This window comes from Fragaria vesca, linkage group LG1, assembly GCF_000184155.1.
Source record: "Fragaria vesca subsp. vesca linkage group LG1, FraVesHawaii_1.0, whole genome shotgun sequence".
NCBI lineage: Eukaryota > Viridiplantae > Streptophyta > Magnoliopsida > Rosales > Rosaceae > Fragaria > Fragaria vesca.
The window spans coordinates 13,630,572-13,646,087 of record NC_020491.1 but is presented as its reverse complement, the minus strand read 5'-3'; the positions used below and the strand labels follow the sequence as shown (position 1 = coordinate 13,646,087).

Below are 15,516 nucleotides of genomic sequence, written 5' to 3'. Positions count from 1 at the left end.
AGAGAGAGAGAGAGAGAGAGAGAGTTGGTGTAAAGGAGAGGAGGGCATTTTAGGTACATCGTAAAAGTAAAATAACAGATTTAGCCTTAAAAGTGGACTTATACGAGTAAAACTGTTCTGGTGGACTTATGTAGGAGAAAATGTTCAGAATGTGACTTATATGAAATTTTCTAAAATAATTACACATGCTGATCATTGAGTTGTTTGATACTTTGTCGCTTCAGCACTTCTCATGGGAGGGCAAGGGCCAAGTATATATAAGAGAAGGTTTCGTTAGATGCTAGCTAGGTCTGATTTTATATTTAGGTAGAGAAGGTATTTCATAGTGATGGCCAGAAATTGATTTATAGATTCTAAATTCTCATATTGGTGCATGACATATCTGGTATGGAGATATAATGCTTATTGGATTGGTAGTGGGATCCTAACCAACAACTGACGATGAGAAATTGGATTTTTAGGTGCAGCCTGGTAGAGGGATATAAGAATTGTAGCCTCAGTTGCTATACATACGAACCATACAATGACAGGCAATTATTGTCAGTGACATCCAACTTTCACTTCCCTTATCAAAATGTTCAAAACACCAGACATGAGCTCAGAGAAAAAGGAATCACCTGCTCTGTAAACTTTCTATGCTGAAGTTGTTGGCAACTAAATTTCTGCAAAATACACCCAATTGTCAATGTTAATTACATTATATACTTGTGAAGGAAGTCCATCCTGCCAACGAGTACATACATATCTGTATAGTTGAACAACTTGTCACTGATGAACTATCGTAATATAATGAGAGTAAACAGAGTTATTAAACTAGAAATCTGATCTAATAGAATTTTGTCAAACAGAAAAGTAAAAAAAAAAAAAAAAAATTAAATAAATAGTGGAGTATGACGACATACAGCTGTAATTTTTCTTGTTTGACCCAAGAAGGAATGCTTCCATTTAGATAATTGTATGACAAATCTCTGCAAAAATATCAGATACCATAGTTCATAAATTTTAATATAACAAATTACTGTTATCGTAATCAAATTTCAGCATGTAATGGAACATTATTATTTTCATATATGATTTACACCATAATAATCTGAATATAAAACCTCATTTTCTCTCTCTGTCCCCTGACCCTGCTAGATTTTATTTCAATCTTTTGCTAGAATAGGAGTCAACATTAAGAAGAGAAACAATTTGATTGACCAAGAGAACAAGCTGTAGAACTACGAATAAGCTCCAAACAATGTTGAAGAACAAACAATACCGCAAATACTTTATAATGAAAAATTAAATGAAATCCTCCCAAAGGTGTCGAGGGATAAAGTTCTAGGATATAAGCTGTAACTGCTATTGCTACTCAAGTATTTCATCGTGCAGTTATGATTATGTTAATGGTGGGAAAGAACTGTTCAGTACTTAAATAGCTTACAGCATACCAATATGTTCTTCTACATAATTAGTTGCTTAGTTGTAGGCATATAGTACAAGTAATCAACTCAAAAGCAATCTTTTTATGAGCGTATCAAGGTCACTCATCTAAGTTAAGTGGGGCATTCAGATCCTTCAACTTCAGGCAAAGTACCATATTTAAGTGGAATTAGAGTAACCTGTTCATTGACATGGAGATGACTTATTCAAGGGGTGTGATTTTGGCCCTCCACCTTTCAACATATATTGCCACTTGCACTCAACTTTTAACCCCTTAGAAGTGGAGTTAAATTGTAAAATTGGAGTGCCAAAACCACTACCCTTAGTTAATGGAAACCAAACTTATCAGAAAGGTCGAGTTTAATGCATTAAGATGATCTGTAGCACATAAGCTGAAAACTTACATGTTGAGAAGAGATGCTGTCTTATAATCCGGAAGGGTGCCATTCAATTTATTGTTTCCAAGAAACCTAATCATGAAGACAGACAGACATGCCTCAATACTTGAAGAGTACATTTGGCTGGTGTATAAAACAATCAAAAGGGATTTGTCTATTACAAGATGGAGAGAGAACTCAAATTAAAGAGTGAGTCTGGTATCTGTCCAGTTAAATTGTTGAAGCTCAAATCCCTGGGGACACAAGAATATGAATCAGTTAAATACTTCAAGCCAATAAGAAGCTAGCCAAATGTACTCTTCAAGTATTGCAATTCAATGAAAACTACTTTGTTTAGTGTGGTATGCATAGTCATGTTAGAGAAGAGGATAATGTTGCAATCAAGAAATTGTATTGGTATCCTTCTGTACTTCCAAAAAAATATACTAAACGATTATAAAAATATTCCAGCTTTGGCAATTTGGGTTCTCTTAACATGTATGGTGACCAATCACCAAGAAAAACTTACAGCTGAGATAAAGTTTGGTATACTCCAAAATTGGAAGGAAATGAATCACTAATATTGTTATTCCTCAGCTCTCTGCAAGATGTGCAACCAAATTGTTATGATTGGTTTTACAAGGAAAACAAACAAGAACATAGAAGTATGATCCCGATGTTGTGATAAGATTCAATAACAAGTGATAATATTTGCCTTACAATACATTTAGAGACTTCATGTTCTCAATAAAGGAAAGAGAAGAGCTCCCACTGGCATTCGACAGATCACTAATGCGTCTGATATTACATCAGATAGGAAATGGTAAGCTTTATAGATATGAAAAAAAAATAAACAGAAAGTGACAAGTAAATCTAGAATTCAAGATACTCACAGCTCTTTCATAGAAGTCAGATTGGAAAATGCAAATGGTATGGGACCTTCAAAAGAGTTTCCTTGAAACCTCCTAAATTATAACATATAGTTAACAAACTTATGTATGTATAAGACATTGAGCCTATAGAGCCAATTACAGGATGAAAATGTTGTCATTAGACAGCAACTAAACAAAAGTAGTGATGTACAGTATCTTACAAGGAACTAAGCTTTGACCAATTCCCTATGAAGTCTGGTATCCTGCCAGAGAGTTCAACATTCCTTGCCCAACTGAAACAATCAAATGTACAGATCTTATATAGATGTATGTATGTATATATATATATAATAATTCTTCACTATTATCAAATAATTTTTTTTTATTTGTGGAAAATAGTCAAATTCGTAAAGCTCTTACAAAAACTCCAGGTTTTGTAGATTAGCAAATGTTGGTGGAATCTCCCCGCTTACTCCAGAACTATCAATGTAACTGCCAAAGTAAACAATGACTAGTTGTCATAAATGTATTGCTACCTTACATATATTTGTAAATTGACACCAGGCAGTCATTAGAGAGAACAGATGAATGTTCAAAGTAAATTACTAAAATTTGGTAATAGACTAATAAAGTAAATAGTTGTATCAGTTCTGATTTTCCAGATCTTGCATCTATAGTTCTATACATATGCATATACCCGTTGTTCACCATCCATTTGCATATAACCAATAAACTGAGGTTGGATGGTTTATGTATGTAGTATCATTGCAAAACACATGATACCCTCATGCCAAAGCCAAAGCTCTGAAAAGGAAATGAACAACATATCAAACTTACAGCTGTTGTAATTTAGATAAATTCCCAAGCTCAGATGGCAGAGAACCCGAAAAGTTGTTTCCCCCAAAAGCCCTACAAAAGTTACAAGTAATTTCCAATTGATAATACTCTTTGGTGCAGATAATCAAGATTCAGCGCAGGCAGGTACATGAGTATAAGTCTTAATTGAATCAAGCAATATATTTGGACAACATTGAATAGGAAGACTACTAACTTGGACTATATTGGAAACACACATCTTAATATTTCAAATAAAGATATATATGAAAAAAGAAGTCATATATTTTTTCTCTAAAATAAGAGTCCACCTGATCAAACAGTCATATAAAGCTAAGTTCTCTTGTTGAATCACACAATCCAAAAAAGTCCCCCATATAGTAATTCGTAGGCTGAGGCTCCAAAATGAGAAAACTTACAATGATTTCAGTTCAGTGAGTTGTCCAAGTTCTTTTGGTAGCTTGCCTGATAGATTGTTGATGCCAACAGTACTAGAAATTTAAACTAAATAAATGATCATGAATACCAAAAGAAATCCATCAAGTATAGCACTCAAATAAAATGGTCTAGATGTGCATACAAGTATTGCAAGCCAGTTAGATTTGCAATGGCTGCAGAGAGAGGTCCTGTCAAGTAATTCAATGCCAAATTCCTACAAGACATGGAAGGAAGATTACAAACTAGGTAACTAAAGTGAGTCCAACTCAGGTACATGAGTTCAGAGAAAGCATACAGATTGGTGAGGGAAGTCAAACTCCATAACTCGTCTGGAATTACACCGACAACTTCCCGGTCATAAACTTTCCTGCAAAATAAAAATCATCTAGAGCTAAACTTGAATTCTACAGAGCAGCACTGAAGCAAAATTGAGAGATTAGAAGAGTGAATTACAGTTGGGTAATGTGGCAAATTGTGCCGGATTGATAAGAGCAGTCACATATGATGAAGGGGTTGTAATCAGTGTCATCAAATTTGGTGGAGTCTATGGCAGCTCCAGTGCATGGGTCTCCTGTTGTGTTCCATTGCTTCGGATCGGCCAGAATCTTCCATTTCTCAAACACTGAATTTAAAGCTCTTGCTGCAACAAACAAAGATTGAAACTTTTATATGTTATAAACACAAAAATCTCAACTTTACTAAACACATGAATTCTCCATCAAAATGGGTAAGAGAAGCTCTTGGCTGGGATAGAGGTTAGCACAGTGGTGATAGATAAAAGTGACAAGATTGTCCGGGAATTTTTATGGGTTATTTTCATGCATAGAAGTTATTGTTATGAACCAAGGAAGTTGAAGACAGTAAGTTTTGGCTCCTCTGAAAATAAAAGAAGCAGTCCTAAGAAACATTTAGAAACCTTGAGAGGGGTCAGTGGTGGCATTAGTAGCTTGAGGTTGAGGAGCAGGAGCAGAAACTTGAGCTTGGGCTATACTAGAGAGGCACAAAAATAAGACCAAAACTGATGGGGAGGCACTCCCTGACATGAAAGCTTTGAACTTGGTTGATTTGGAAACTGAAGGAGACAGTGAAATTGGGTTGAGAGGGGAGGGGGGATCAAAGTAACAACAGAGTTGAAAAGGACAGCTTACAGAGTCCTCATCACAAAGACTTTTGGGTTCTCAAGTCTATATAAAAGAAAGGATTAATTTCAGTTTACCCCCATCAACTTTAGGTCGATCATCATGTTAGTCGTTCTTCTTTCAATTTCATCAAAAACACCCCTCAACTCTCAATTTTCATCAGCCGCGCATGTCCAAACCTCCAATCTCCATTCAATTCCTCTGTCAAGTGATGACTTGATATCAAGAAAAAAGAAAAAAGAAAAAATAGACAAAGTGCATTCAATCCCACCAAAATCACTAAGGTTAAGGGGTTGTGATTGGAACAAAGATGTGTATCGATATGGGGAAAAAATGGTCCGAAAGGTAACTTTCATAATTTGACTTTCTTCTTGATATCAAGTCATCACTTGACAGAGGAATTGGATGGAGATTAGAGGTTTGGACATGCGCAGCTGATGAAAATTGGGAATTGAGGGGTGTTTTTGATGGAATTGAAAGAAGAAAGACTAACTTGATGATCGACTTAAAATTGATGGGGGTAAACTGAAATTAGTCCTAACAAAAATGACATCTGCCCATTTAAAGGAATAATTCCACAAGTACGGAATTCTTCTAGGTGGTGAGCATTGAGTTTGGTCTTCTTGTATAATTGTAAAACGATATTTATAAATGATAATCAAGTTCGTTAACATCAACGGGGTGGTGGCGCAGTTGGCTAGCGCGTAGGTCTCATAGCTTAAAACAGTGAGGTATCCTGAGGTCGAGAGTTCGAGCCTCTCTCGCCCCAAACGAACATTTTTGACAAGAGGATGAAAAAGTGAGGGGTGGCTTTCATTTTTTTTCCTTTCTTTTGAATTGGTTGCATGGACCTTTTTGCATCCCTTTTGGCATGTGAAGTTGTGAACCCAGGAGATAAAGCTTCAATGAGAGAGTTCTGTAGCTCATCAAAAAGTATGACTTTTGACTCTGATGTGTTCATGTATAGAGTATAAGAACCCGCCATGCATGATCTCGTTTAAGGTAGGTTGATTTATTGTGAGAGTGAGTGTGCGCTGGTACTTGAAGATAAACCAGAGTAATAAATCGTCAAATATCCCATTGACAAAGACTTGTGTATTACATTCTAGGTGGGTGGCCAAAGGGATTGGTCCAAATAAAATCGGTTGATAAATTTGAATCTAGTTCCATGTCAATAAATTCTTAATCTCTAAGAGTCACAAAAGAACCAATAAAGATAAATTACGGTAACCATCACAGGTGGTCGAGTTGATAAGAACCTATAAGTTGAGCCCCCATACCCAGATTCGAATCTCAACCGACGCTAATTGGAGTTAAATCCCAATTTATTCTTAGTGGCTAGGGGGAGGAAGCCTTCTGACAAGATCTCTCGGCACGGATTAGTTTCTGGGCCTGTAAAGTCTTTGAGAATACCGTCGTTAATACTCTTAATAAAAAAAAAAAGATAAGTTACGGTTTAATTTATAGATTTTTTTTTTCAACCGACATATTATAATATCACATGATTAATGAGCTATTTTTTAGAGAACATGACATGTAACTAGATTACGAGGATTTATATCTCCACCTTAGCCTTTCTCTTGGTTTTCCTAGTGGTACGTATTTGTTTTGAATGTCTGGTAATTAAGCACTTTTGGGTGTGGTTTAGGGTGGAATTTTCCTGCTGTGACTCAACTAACAATCACATTTGTTAGTCATGTACTCAAGACTAAAATTTGTCAGCTAGGTGCATTGGAACCTTAATCGCTTTAGATCAGCAAGTTCATTACTATGAGTATCAAGTTATATTAATCTTTGATCACTTTCTTATAAATTAATGGTCTAAGAATGACGGTAATTTGTTACTTAAATTTGAAGTGTGAACATTTAGACATACTAAAGATGTAAATGATCCGAATAAATGAACCCATCCGCAGTCATACCATACCTAGCTCCCCTAGAACTTTCATGAACCGAAATGCAGTTAAGTGAGTATAATCACCTCCAGATTTTAACCCTGAATTTAAGCTACATAACAAACTTCCCACAGTGGCACACTTCCCAGTTGCAATGATTGATCAGCTCTGAATCACAAGAAGATTCACCGCCAACAATATAGGAAAAAAATTTAAGGGCAGTAATGGATAACTACACAAGGGTAAGTATGATTAATTAGGGTAATTATTAGGCCACACCCTAAACTGGGTCTGGGATTTTCACCATTGAAGGAGCTTAGGATCCTCACATCTATAGGACCCATGGCTCCCATTGATCGCAACGTGGGCACCGGCAGGGACACACGTGTCTGGGGTCCTACAAGTCTGAGATCAATTATTTTTCTCAATGAAACCCAGATGGGAAAGCATTAAGGCAAAGAGAAATAAACTAGTAGAGAGAATCAGAGCTCCTTGAATCTGGAGGGAGGAGGAAGAGAGCACACAAGTCAACTATTTCAACTAGTGGTCTTGCCCCAGATCTTGGCCATGGAGACAAAGAGAGTTGGAACCATAGAGAGTCAAATGGCCCATCTTGATGATGATGATGATGATGATGGTACATTTTATTGTGGGTTGTTTAGGGTTTTGGAGAAAGGCTAGTATGGGAATCAGAAGCTGTCACAATGTCATCATAATGGGGTATTTTTCATCTTCTGGTGTAGTATCACTATGCAAAAATAATTGTAATGGTGCTAGCATACCTGATTTTTGTCGTAAGAAGATGACTAGTTACCGATTAGCACACAAGATATCAGGAGGTTATGTTGAATCAGTGTTCTTTGATGTAACACTTTGTTGAATAAAGAAACATATATTTTATATCTAGAGTGGAATTTAGTATTGTCATATGATATTTGGTATTTTGGTACTTTGGCTAGTGGAACGAATATGCATTGTCATTCTTCTAGTCCCAAACAGAACAATTATTGTCTCTAATTACGTAGTTATCACCTCAAGTTCATATGTACCAAGAGCACCAAAATCCGATCCAAAGAAATTGTTACGAAGTGTTAGCAATAAATTTACTTATGAAGTGTCGAGATTTTATCGTCTCTACAACCAAATCTACAAGTAAATTTCAATATTCTCGATAAAAAAAATAACACGACCAACATTACCTCCGTTGTTAACTTCTTAAATGATGATTATGTAAGTAGTTGTATACATGACCAAACAATGTACTTAAGCTAGCATTTCTTACATCTTTACCATAAGAAGAAAACAAAAGAGAGATTAGGATCATCAAGGATTTCTGATCTCCTTCATCACCATTCAAAGGACAAACTTATATATAATCATAATAGTAGACCAATTTGATTGTAATTATTGACCTCTGAAGTCATTGTCTGAACACAATTTAATGTTCAAGTCATAATTTCAAGAATCAAACTAGACTAAACATATCATATTAAGCAAAGAATGCTGCATAATTATATAACTAATCACTCAAACACAGTGAAGCACAGAGGGACCTGTTAAACCGCGTAATTGGAGACACAGCTGAAAGCTCTTCCTCCTTCCTTCTCTAACAACTTGGACTTTCACCATGTGACTTATGTCATCTCATCTCTTTGCCATTAAAGTCTTCCTTACTTCACTCTCTCTTCTCACTTAGCTATGCCCTATATATAACTCCCAAGCTTGCTTTCCCTTCTGCTCTCTCTCTCCCTCACTCACTTTCTCTGTCTCTTTGTTTGTATATATAATCCTAATCCTGGATCCAAATCCAACCCAAGATCTCTGAATCCCTCCAGAGACCTTGGTTTCAGCAAAGAAATGGCTCCACTCATGTACTTCGACTCAAGAAAGGTACTTTTGCTAGCTTCTCTTGTTGTGTTCCTGTTTTCTTCTACTCTGCTCCTTTGTGCCGCAGAAGAAGATGAAAAACTGCCTCGGATTCAGAGCTCATCACTGTTTTTGGGTTCAAGGAAAATGTTGGAATTAGATGAAGAAGATGAAGATGTTCAGCCTAAGAAGATCAAACCCAAGACCACCACTTCCACAACCCAATCCTCCAAAAACCAGACCAAGCTCATCAAACCCACTTCTTCATCATCCTCCAAAAACCAAACTAGGCTCATCAAACCCAACCTTTCATCCAAGAACCAAACCAAGCTCATCAAATCAAGCACCAACTCAACCAAGTCATCATCATCTTCATCACCCACAATCAAGATTAGCCTCAAGAAGCTGAATTCCACTTCCAAACCCTCAAACTCCACCAAACTCTCTTCACTCTCCTCCAAAACATCAGATCTAGCCAAACTAACCTCCCCCAAAAACAAAACAACCAAACTCACCACCACAAAACAACCTCAAACCCCAAAACCAATCCCAAAAACAGAGACGAAAAAACCCACCAAGAAACCAATCCAACCAAGCTGGATCGAACAAGATGACGACATCGACTTCGTCTCCGACTTCACAGACTTACCCGGCCAGTTCCAACAAACCCTCCTCCCAGACCTCGAGAAAATCTCCACCACATCAAAACTCTACCTCACCAAAGCCAACAAGCAAATGACCACCAGGTTCAAACCCCTCGTCGGAAACAAATACGCCCCCACCATAGCTTCCATAGTCTCCTTTGCATTCCTAATAATCCCACTACTCCTAGTCTCTCTCCTCTTCAACAGAATCAAAGCCTACTTTTCCCTCCAAAAGCTCCTCATCTTCATCCAAGTCTACCTCTCCATCTACTTCTCCATTCTCTGCCTCTCTTCCTTAGTCACCGGCCTCGAGCCCCTCAAGTTCTTCTACGCTACTTCGCAGTCCACCTACATCTGCCTTCAAGTTTTTCAGACTCTCGGCTACGTTCTCTATCTCCTTCTTCTTCTCATGTACTTGATCCTGGTCTTCTCCACAGACTCCGGGCTGGGCTCGAAGGTTTTGGGCCTGGCCCAGTGCTTCGTCGGGTTCGCGGTTGGTCTACATTACTATATGTCGGTGTTTCACCGGGCGGTGCTCCACCAGCCGCCGAAGACTAATTGGAAGGTGCATGGGATATACGCCACGTGTTACCTTGTGATTTGTCTGTTTGCGACGGCGGAGAGGAGGAAGAAGGCTTACTTGGAAGAAGGTGGTGAGGAGGGCAAGAAGAACTAAATTTTTTTTTGTTGGTTCCAAAAATCCAAGTAGTACCATTTTAGAGTCCCCCTTTTGGTCTAGAAAACCAATCAAAATTCTTGATATACAAAAGCAACAAATAATAATTGTCTTTTTTTCTTGTAATTTTAGCACTGCTTTTTTGGGTTAAAGTAGGAGGAATTTATTCTAAATGGGCATGTATAATACTACCATTTGGGCAAGCAAGTGCAACCACATGGTGTTATGATATAGAATATATGCAAGTGGAATTCATGTCTACCATCTTGTCAATAAGGTTCTTGCTTCGTTACTGGATTGTTTTGTTTCACGTTATGATATAACTAGGGAACTAGGGTAGCCAAAGCTATAATGCTATATCATACATAGCGGTTGCAGAGTGAGGAAAATCTTAACAAGTTGCCCAATGCAGGCAAAATGTGAGCGGTATAGACATGCTAGAACTAGTTATTATTAAGATCTAGTTATATTTATAAGTTTCATGTAACCATTTACGCATTAATGTAGCGATTAATGAAAATTCTCGCTGAAATATTCATTCACATAAATTTTTCTCTTAAAGTATTGGTAAGTTTTTGCTCGTTTAGCAGACAATCGAATCCGTAAATAGGTAATAAAATTTTCAAACCAGATTTTGAGCTAACAAGAAAACATACATGGCCTTCGTTTTTTCCTTTTCTTTTGTGTTCTTTCATTTAAATTGGTGCAATTTTCAACATAAACTTAAAAGGGTATTAGTTTCTGGTATGATCTTCACAGACACAGAAACTGGGGAATATAAAACTAGTGATTATTAAGATCTAGTTATATTTATAAGTTTCATAATGTATGTAACCATTTACGCGTTAATGTAGCGATTAATGAAAATTCTCGCTGAAATATTCGTTCACATAAATTTTTCTCTTAAAGTATTGGTAAGTTTTTGCTAGTTTAGCAGACAATCGAATCCGTAAATAGGTAATAAAATTTTCAAACCAGATTTTGAGCTAACAAGAAAACATACATGGCCTTCGTTTTTTCCTTTTCTTTTGTGTTCTTTCATTTAAATTGGTGCAATTTTCAACGTAAACTTAAAAGGGTATTAGTTTCTGGTATGATCTTCACAGACACAGAAACTGGGGAATATAGTCCATGATTGTAACAATATATTTATGAAGGAGATCGAGGTGTATGTAGAAGAAACAAAAAGCAGAGATGAGAATATTAATGTCGAAGTGTATAAAATGCAGCTAGCACCGACTGGCTATTTAAGTGAAGAAGCTGGTGTCGGTGGCCTAAATGCGCAACCGACATTTTTGCTGCAGTCATATAATCGGTTAAGTTGGGTTTGCAGCAGTCGTTTTCTTCAGCCTAGCTCTTTCAGGGTTTCGATTCAGTTGCTTTCCATCGATGAGAGTAATACTACAGTGAACTGCCAACTACTATTCCTCTCTGCCCCCACCATATTAATAACAAGTTAACAAGTAACATGTCACATTTTCGTAAGCGAAGATATATATCTAGCTCTTCCTTCATCACCTGCTGGATTTGAAATGAGCTCGGTGAAAACCACACTGTGAAACGATCGACGGGGATCAGGTTTACATGAAGCTGCATGCACCAAGATATTCTATGGAGATTGATGAGGCCGATAATGGTGACCCATACCCAGCGCAAGCAGAAGAAATCGGTGAGCGAGTTTTGAATTTTGAGTTCGGTTTTGTAACTTTTGTAAGCAGTGGACGTTATAAGCTAATGCTTAATTGATTATCGAAATACTTAGATGTTACGACATGGACACAACAGAGATTTCAATGCATTACATTTAGAAAGTTGTGAAAACTATAACGTACATGAGATAGTGAAACGTAATGCATCCTCAACCCTAAAACAAAAGGCAAAAAAATTTGATCGGTAAACATATATAAGATGATAAGATAGTATTGCATGAAGACAGAATGAAAACCACTGGTTTGGTGTGTTGGAGAGCATTGGTGATATGAGCACAAGAGTAAAAGAGGTGAACTTAGCATTGTTTTGGGTGAACTCAGAAACGGATCCAACCCCCTTTTTACTTAATCTGGGCTTGGAGATCAACCTTGTTAATTCTCATTCTTCGTTTGAAGTATTACCTTGCAGGTATAAGAAAGCCCGGATCTACGTTATAACTTATAAGCTTACAAAGGCATATGATAATGATGGTGCTTAAGATTATAGCTAAGAAAGGCTAAGCTAGGGTTAATGGTTTTGATCCAAAATTCCAAATTAATACATAGATATCGATGCATGATGAGCAAAGTTGTGTCTAAGAGCATCTCCAACAAAGGAGTCAAATCTTTGTTGGTAGACCAACAAAATGGGCTCTCCAATGAAAGATTCATATGTAGATTTGGCTATAGGCAAGAGGTTGTTAAATTTGACCCAGCTTGGGAGAAGAGTCATTCATTAAAAAAAACTAATTTATGTCCGCCTCCTTCATCGTTTGATCTCTCTTCCCCTTCAGAAACCCAGTACTCGTCTATCAACATAACCTAGTTCCCGTCTCTCCTTCATCTTTTCTTTCATCTTTCTGCTTCTTTCTTTGGGTTTTCTTCATGGGTATGGATTATTAATTATCCGGCTCTTCATCAGACGAAGAATTTTGGGATCTTGCAAATTCATCATTAGACGAAGAATTGCTCAATTTACAAATCAGGGCTCTACAAGAAAAGAAGGGAAGGAGGAGACGTCGAGGCTCTATTACGGGTCGGCTGTATAAAGAGAGGGAACGTCTTCAAGGACACCAAAAACTATTCAAAGATTACTTTTCTTAAAATCTAATTCATGGAGAAGATATATTTCGGAGGAGGTTTCGGATGCATCAAGCTCTGTTTCTTCAAATTGTAGATGGGGTAACCGATCATGACTCCTACTTTGTCCAAAAAAGAGATGGGGCAAGCTGCCTTGGATTGTCTTCTCTACAAAAGTGTACAGCTGCGATGAGAATGCTCGCCTATGGAGTTAGGGCAGACGTTGTTGATGACTATATTAGAATCGGCGAAAGCACTGCAATTGAAGCTTTGAGAAGGTTTGTCCACACGGTTATTGATGTTTTTGGCGCTCAATACTTGATCGAGAAGACCCACTGCTGAAGATATCTACAGATTGTTATCAATTGGTGGTGAGTGCCGTGGATTTCGAGGAATGCTTGGTAGTATCGATTATATGCATTGGAAGTGGAAGAATTGTCCGGTTGCTTGGAAATGTATGTTTTCTTGTAGAGATCATTGTGAACCTTTTTTAATTCTAGAAGCTGTTGCATCAAAGGATCTTTGGATATGGCATTCATTTTTTGGTTTACATGGTTCCCACAATGATATCAATGTGTTGGAGCATTCACCTTTATTCGCAGACCTCCGTGAAGGCCGAGCTCCTCCGGTCAATTTTAGGGTGAATGATCATGACTATAAAATAGGATATTATTTGGCTAATGTCCATCGTGGTCCACTTTCATCAAAACCATTCCATGTCCACAAGGAGAGAAAGCAAAGAATTTTGCTAAAGCTCAAGAGGGATGCCGAAAAGATGTAGAAAGAGCTTTTGGTGTGCTTCAAGCACATCTTGCAATTGTGAAGGGACCTGCTCATTAATGCGATCGTGAAAATCTTCAAAAGATCATGAAAGCAAGTGTTATATAATGCACAATATGATCACTGAAGATGAACGTGCCGAACGCATTGCATCTAATGATCATGAAATTTTTGCAAGGCAATATGTTGAACCGGATGAGCAATTTGAAAATCTGCTAGTTTCACGTAATCACACAATTGAGTTTGAAGAATTTATTAGCAATCATTTGACTATTAGGGACCGAGGAACACATTATATGCTCCAAGCTGACCTTGTTGAGCATATGTGACAACTTCATTTGGCTAGAACCAATATGTAAGATGTTGGTTGGTATGTATGAGGACTACTTGATTAGTAAGTATAAATGTGTTTGTTTAATCAGCAACATTTAGTACATCTCAAAATAGGATCCATGTTTATTAACTCTTGTTTTTTCATATATTTGCAGTATTCGAGCTATGCAGTCTGATATCGAGTTGATGTGAATTGTGTGGAGCTTTGCCAATGTAATTGGTTACAATATCTGAGTATTTTGCCATGTAGTAGTCTAAGTACTTTGTCATTGTCGTAGTCTGAGTACTTTGCCAATATGTGTGCATATATGAATGTGCTGAATGTGTCGGTCGAACCTTGCATGTAGTGGAGAGTGAGAATGGTCAATGGTTATGATGAATTAGTTGATAGTTATTTTCTTGGCCAAAAACATAAACTAGATTATGATTTCTGTGTTTTCATTTTGTTATATATATTAGAATGCAAGTACAATTCTGGAATCAGTTTGTAATTTTTCAGCGTATAGGTTACTCCAGTGAGTATAGAGAGAAGGTTACTCCAGTGTGTGAAATGCCAAGAAGAAATCAGTTTCACTAATGACCAAACAACCTCAGGTATGTAAACAATGTTGCTTTAGGTACAACAATTGTAGTCTAATGTTGTAATTCAACTCATAATCCAATTTAGTAGTTCTATGTAAACATGGAGTACATCAAAGACAATTTAATAATGCAATGTTGCTTTAAGTACAACTCAGAATCCAATTCTCTTATTCATTTATTGGTGCATAGTTATGGAGCAGCTGCAATTGTGTTTTGGTTATGATGGTGCAGCTTTAATTGTAGTTACTATTTAATTGTCTTTCTACCAGCAACTGAATTAAAATGTGTATTTGTCCCTTAACAAACTTCATTCATAATTGTACCTGCAATAAGTATCTATGTATTGAATTTTCATCAGTTTCTCATCTAACTCTTCTTTTGTCTCCCCTATATATTTTAGGATTAAATTCAGTTTACAAACTTTAGGTTAAAAACCAGTTTGATATCTCAATTTTTTTTAATCAGGATCATTCCTATACTTTCAATTTCCATCATTTTAGTCCAAATTTAGAATTTGACTTCAACTATGAAGTCACATGCTGACTTGTCACCGACAGCATGACCCATAAAAAAGGCAAAATGGACATTGTCACAATAAAAAACACACATAAAATAAATTAGTTTTATTATTATTAATTAAAAATATTGTCGAAAATTCTTTATGGCGAACCTTCACCACCATGACGTGTCATCAAGGTAGCCACATATTTTGGTCAACAATTATCTTTGACTAACTCTGATTTTTTCTGTCAATTTTTTGTTTGAAAAGGCTTCGAGCAGACCAAACTCTTCATTGAAGAACCCCAACAAAGAACCAAAACCCAGAAAATTAGATCCAATCTAACATGGAAACCCAGAAAATTAAAAAATTAGATCCATTCTAACAT

At 36.8% G+C, this 15,516-nt stretch overlaps 2 protein-coding genes, 1 non-coding gene and 1 pseudogene across 3 annotated transcripts in view; 3 read left to right on the top strand and 1 right to left on the bottom strand.

Moving 5' to 3' along the window:
- The window catches only part of LOC101305314 (probable LRR receptor-like serine/threonine-protein kinase At1g56130-like), a 12,480-nt gene extending 7,491 nt beyond the window's left edge, over positions 1–4,989 (bottom strand). Inside the window, exons 1-15 of the mRNA XM_004289268.1 lie at positions 4,863–4,989; positions 4,400–4,586; positions 4,242–4,313; positions 4,089–4,160; positions 3,928–3,999; positions 3,512–3,583; positions 3,095–3,166; positions 2,896–2,967; positions 2,696–2,767; positions 2,523–2,600; positions 2,332–2,403; positions 1,985–2,056; positions 1,830–1,895; positions 903–968; positions 618–662 (exon numbers count right to left, since the gene is read on the bottom strand). Of these exons, the coding sequence (XP_004289316.1) occupies positions 618–662; positions 903–968; positions 1,830–1,895; positions 1,985–2,056; positions 2,332–2,403; positions 2,523–2,600; positions 2,696–2,767; positions 2,896–2,967; positions 3,095–3,166; positions 3,512–3,583; positions 3,928–3,999; positions 4,089–4,160; positions 4,242–4,313; positions 4,400–4,586; positions 4,863–4,989 (1,217 nt within the window). The remainder of the gene's footprint in view (positions 1–617; positions 663–902; positions 969–1,829; positions 1,896–1,984; positions 2,057–2,331; positions 2,404–2,522; positions 2,601–2,695; positions 2,768–2,895; positions 2,968–3,094; positions 3,167–3,511; positions 3,584–3,927; positions 4,000–4,088; positions 4,161–4,241; positions 4,314–4,399; positions 4,587–4,862) is intronic.
- A 774-nt stretch (positions 4,990–5,763) lies between these two features.
- Positions 5,764–5,854, top strand: TRNAM-CAU. The gene is given in 2 exon segments: positions 5,764–5,801; positions 5,819–5,854. It is a non-coding gene; the product is annotated as a tRNA-Met (tRNA).
- Positions 5,855–8,523: 2,669 nt separating this feature from the next.
- Positions 8,524–10,457, top strand: LOC101299808. The gene has a single exon (XM_004288164.1). It carries the CDS (start codon positions 8,838–8,840, stop codon positions 10,164–10,166), a length of 1,329 nt encoding a protein of 442 aa, XP_004288212.1. The 5' UTR covers positions 8,524–8,837; the 3' UTR covers positions 10,167–10,457.
- Positions 10,458–11,777: 1,320 nt separating this feature from the next.
- On the top strand, positions 11,778–13,715 carry LOC101305016 (annotated as a pseudogene).
- The last annotated feature ends 1,801 nt before the right edge of the window (positions 13,716–15,516 follow it).

What these genes read in the sequence shown, in the direction of transcription:
- LOC101299808 (XM_004288164.1), top strand. Translation starts at nt 8,838, where the DNA reads ATGGCTCCACTCATGTACTTCGACTCAAGAAAGGTACTTTTGCTAGCT.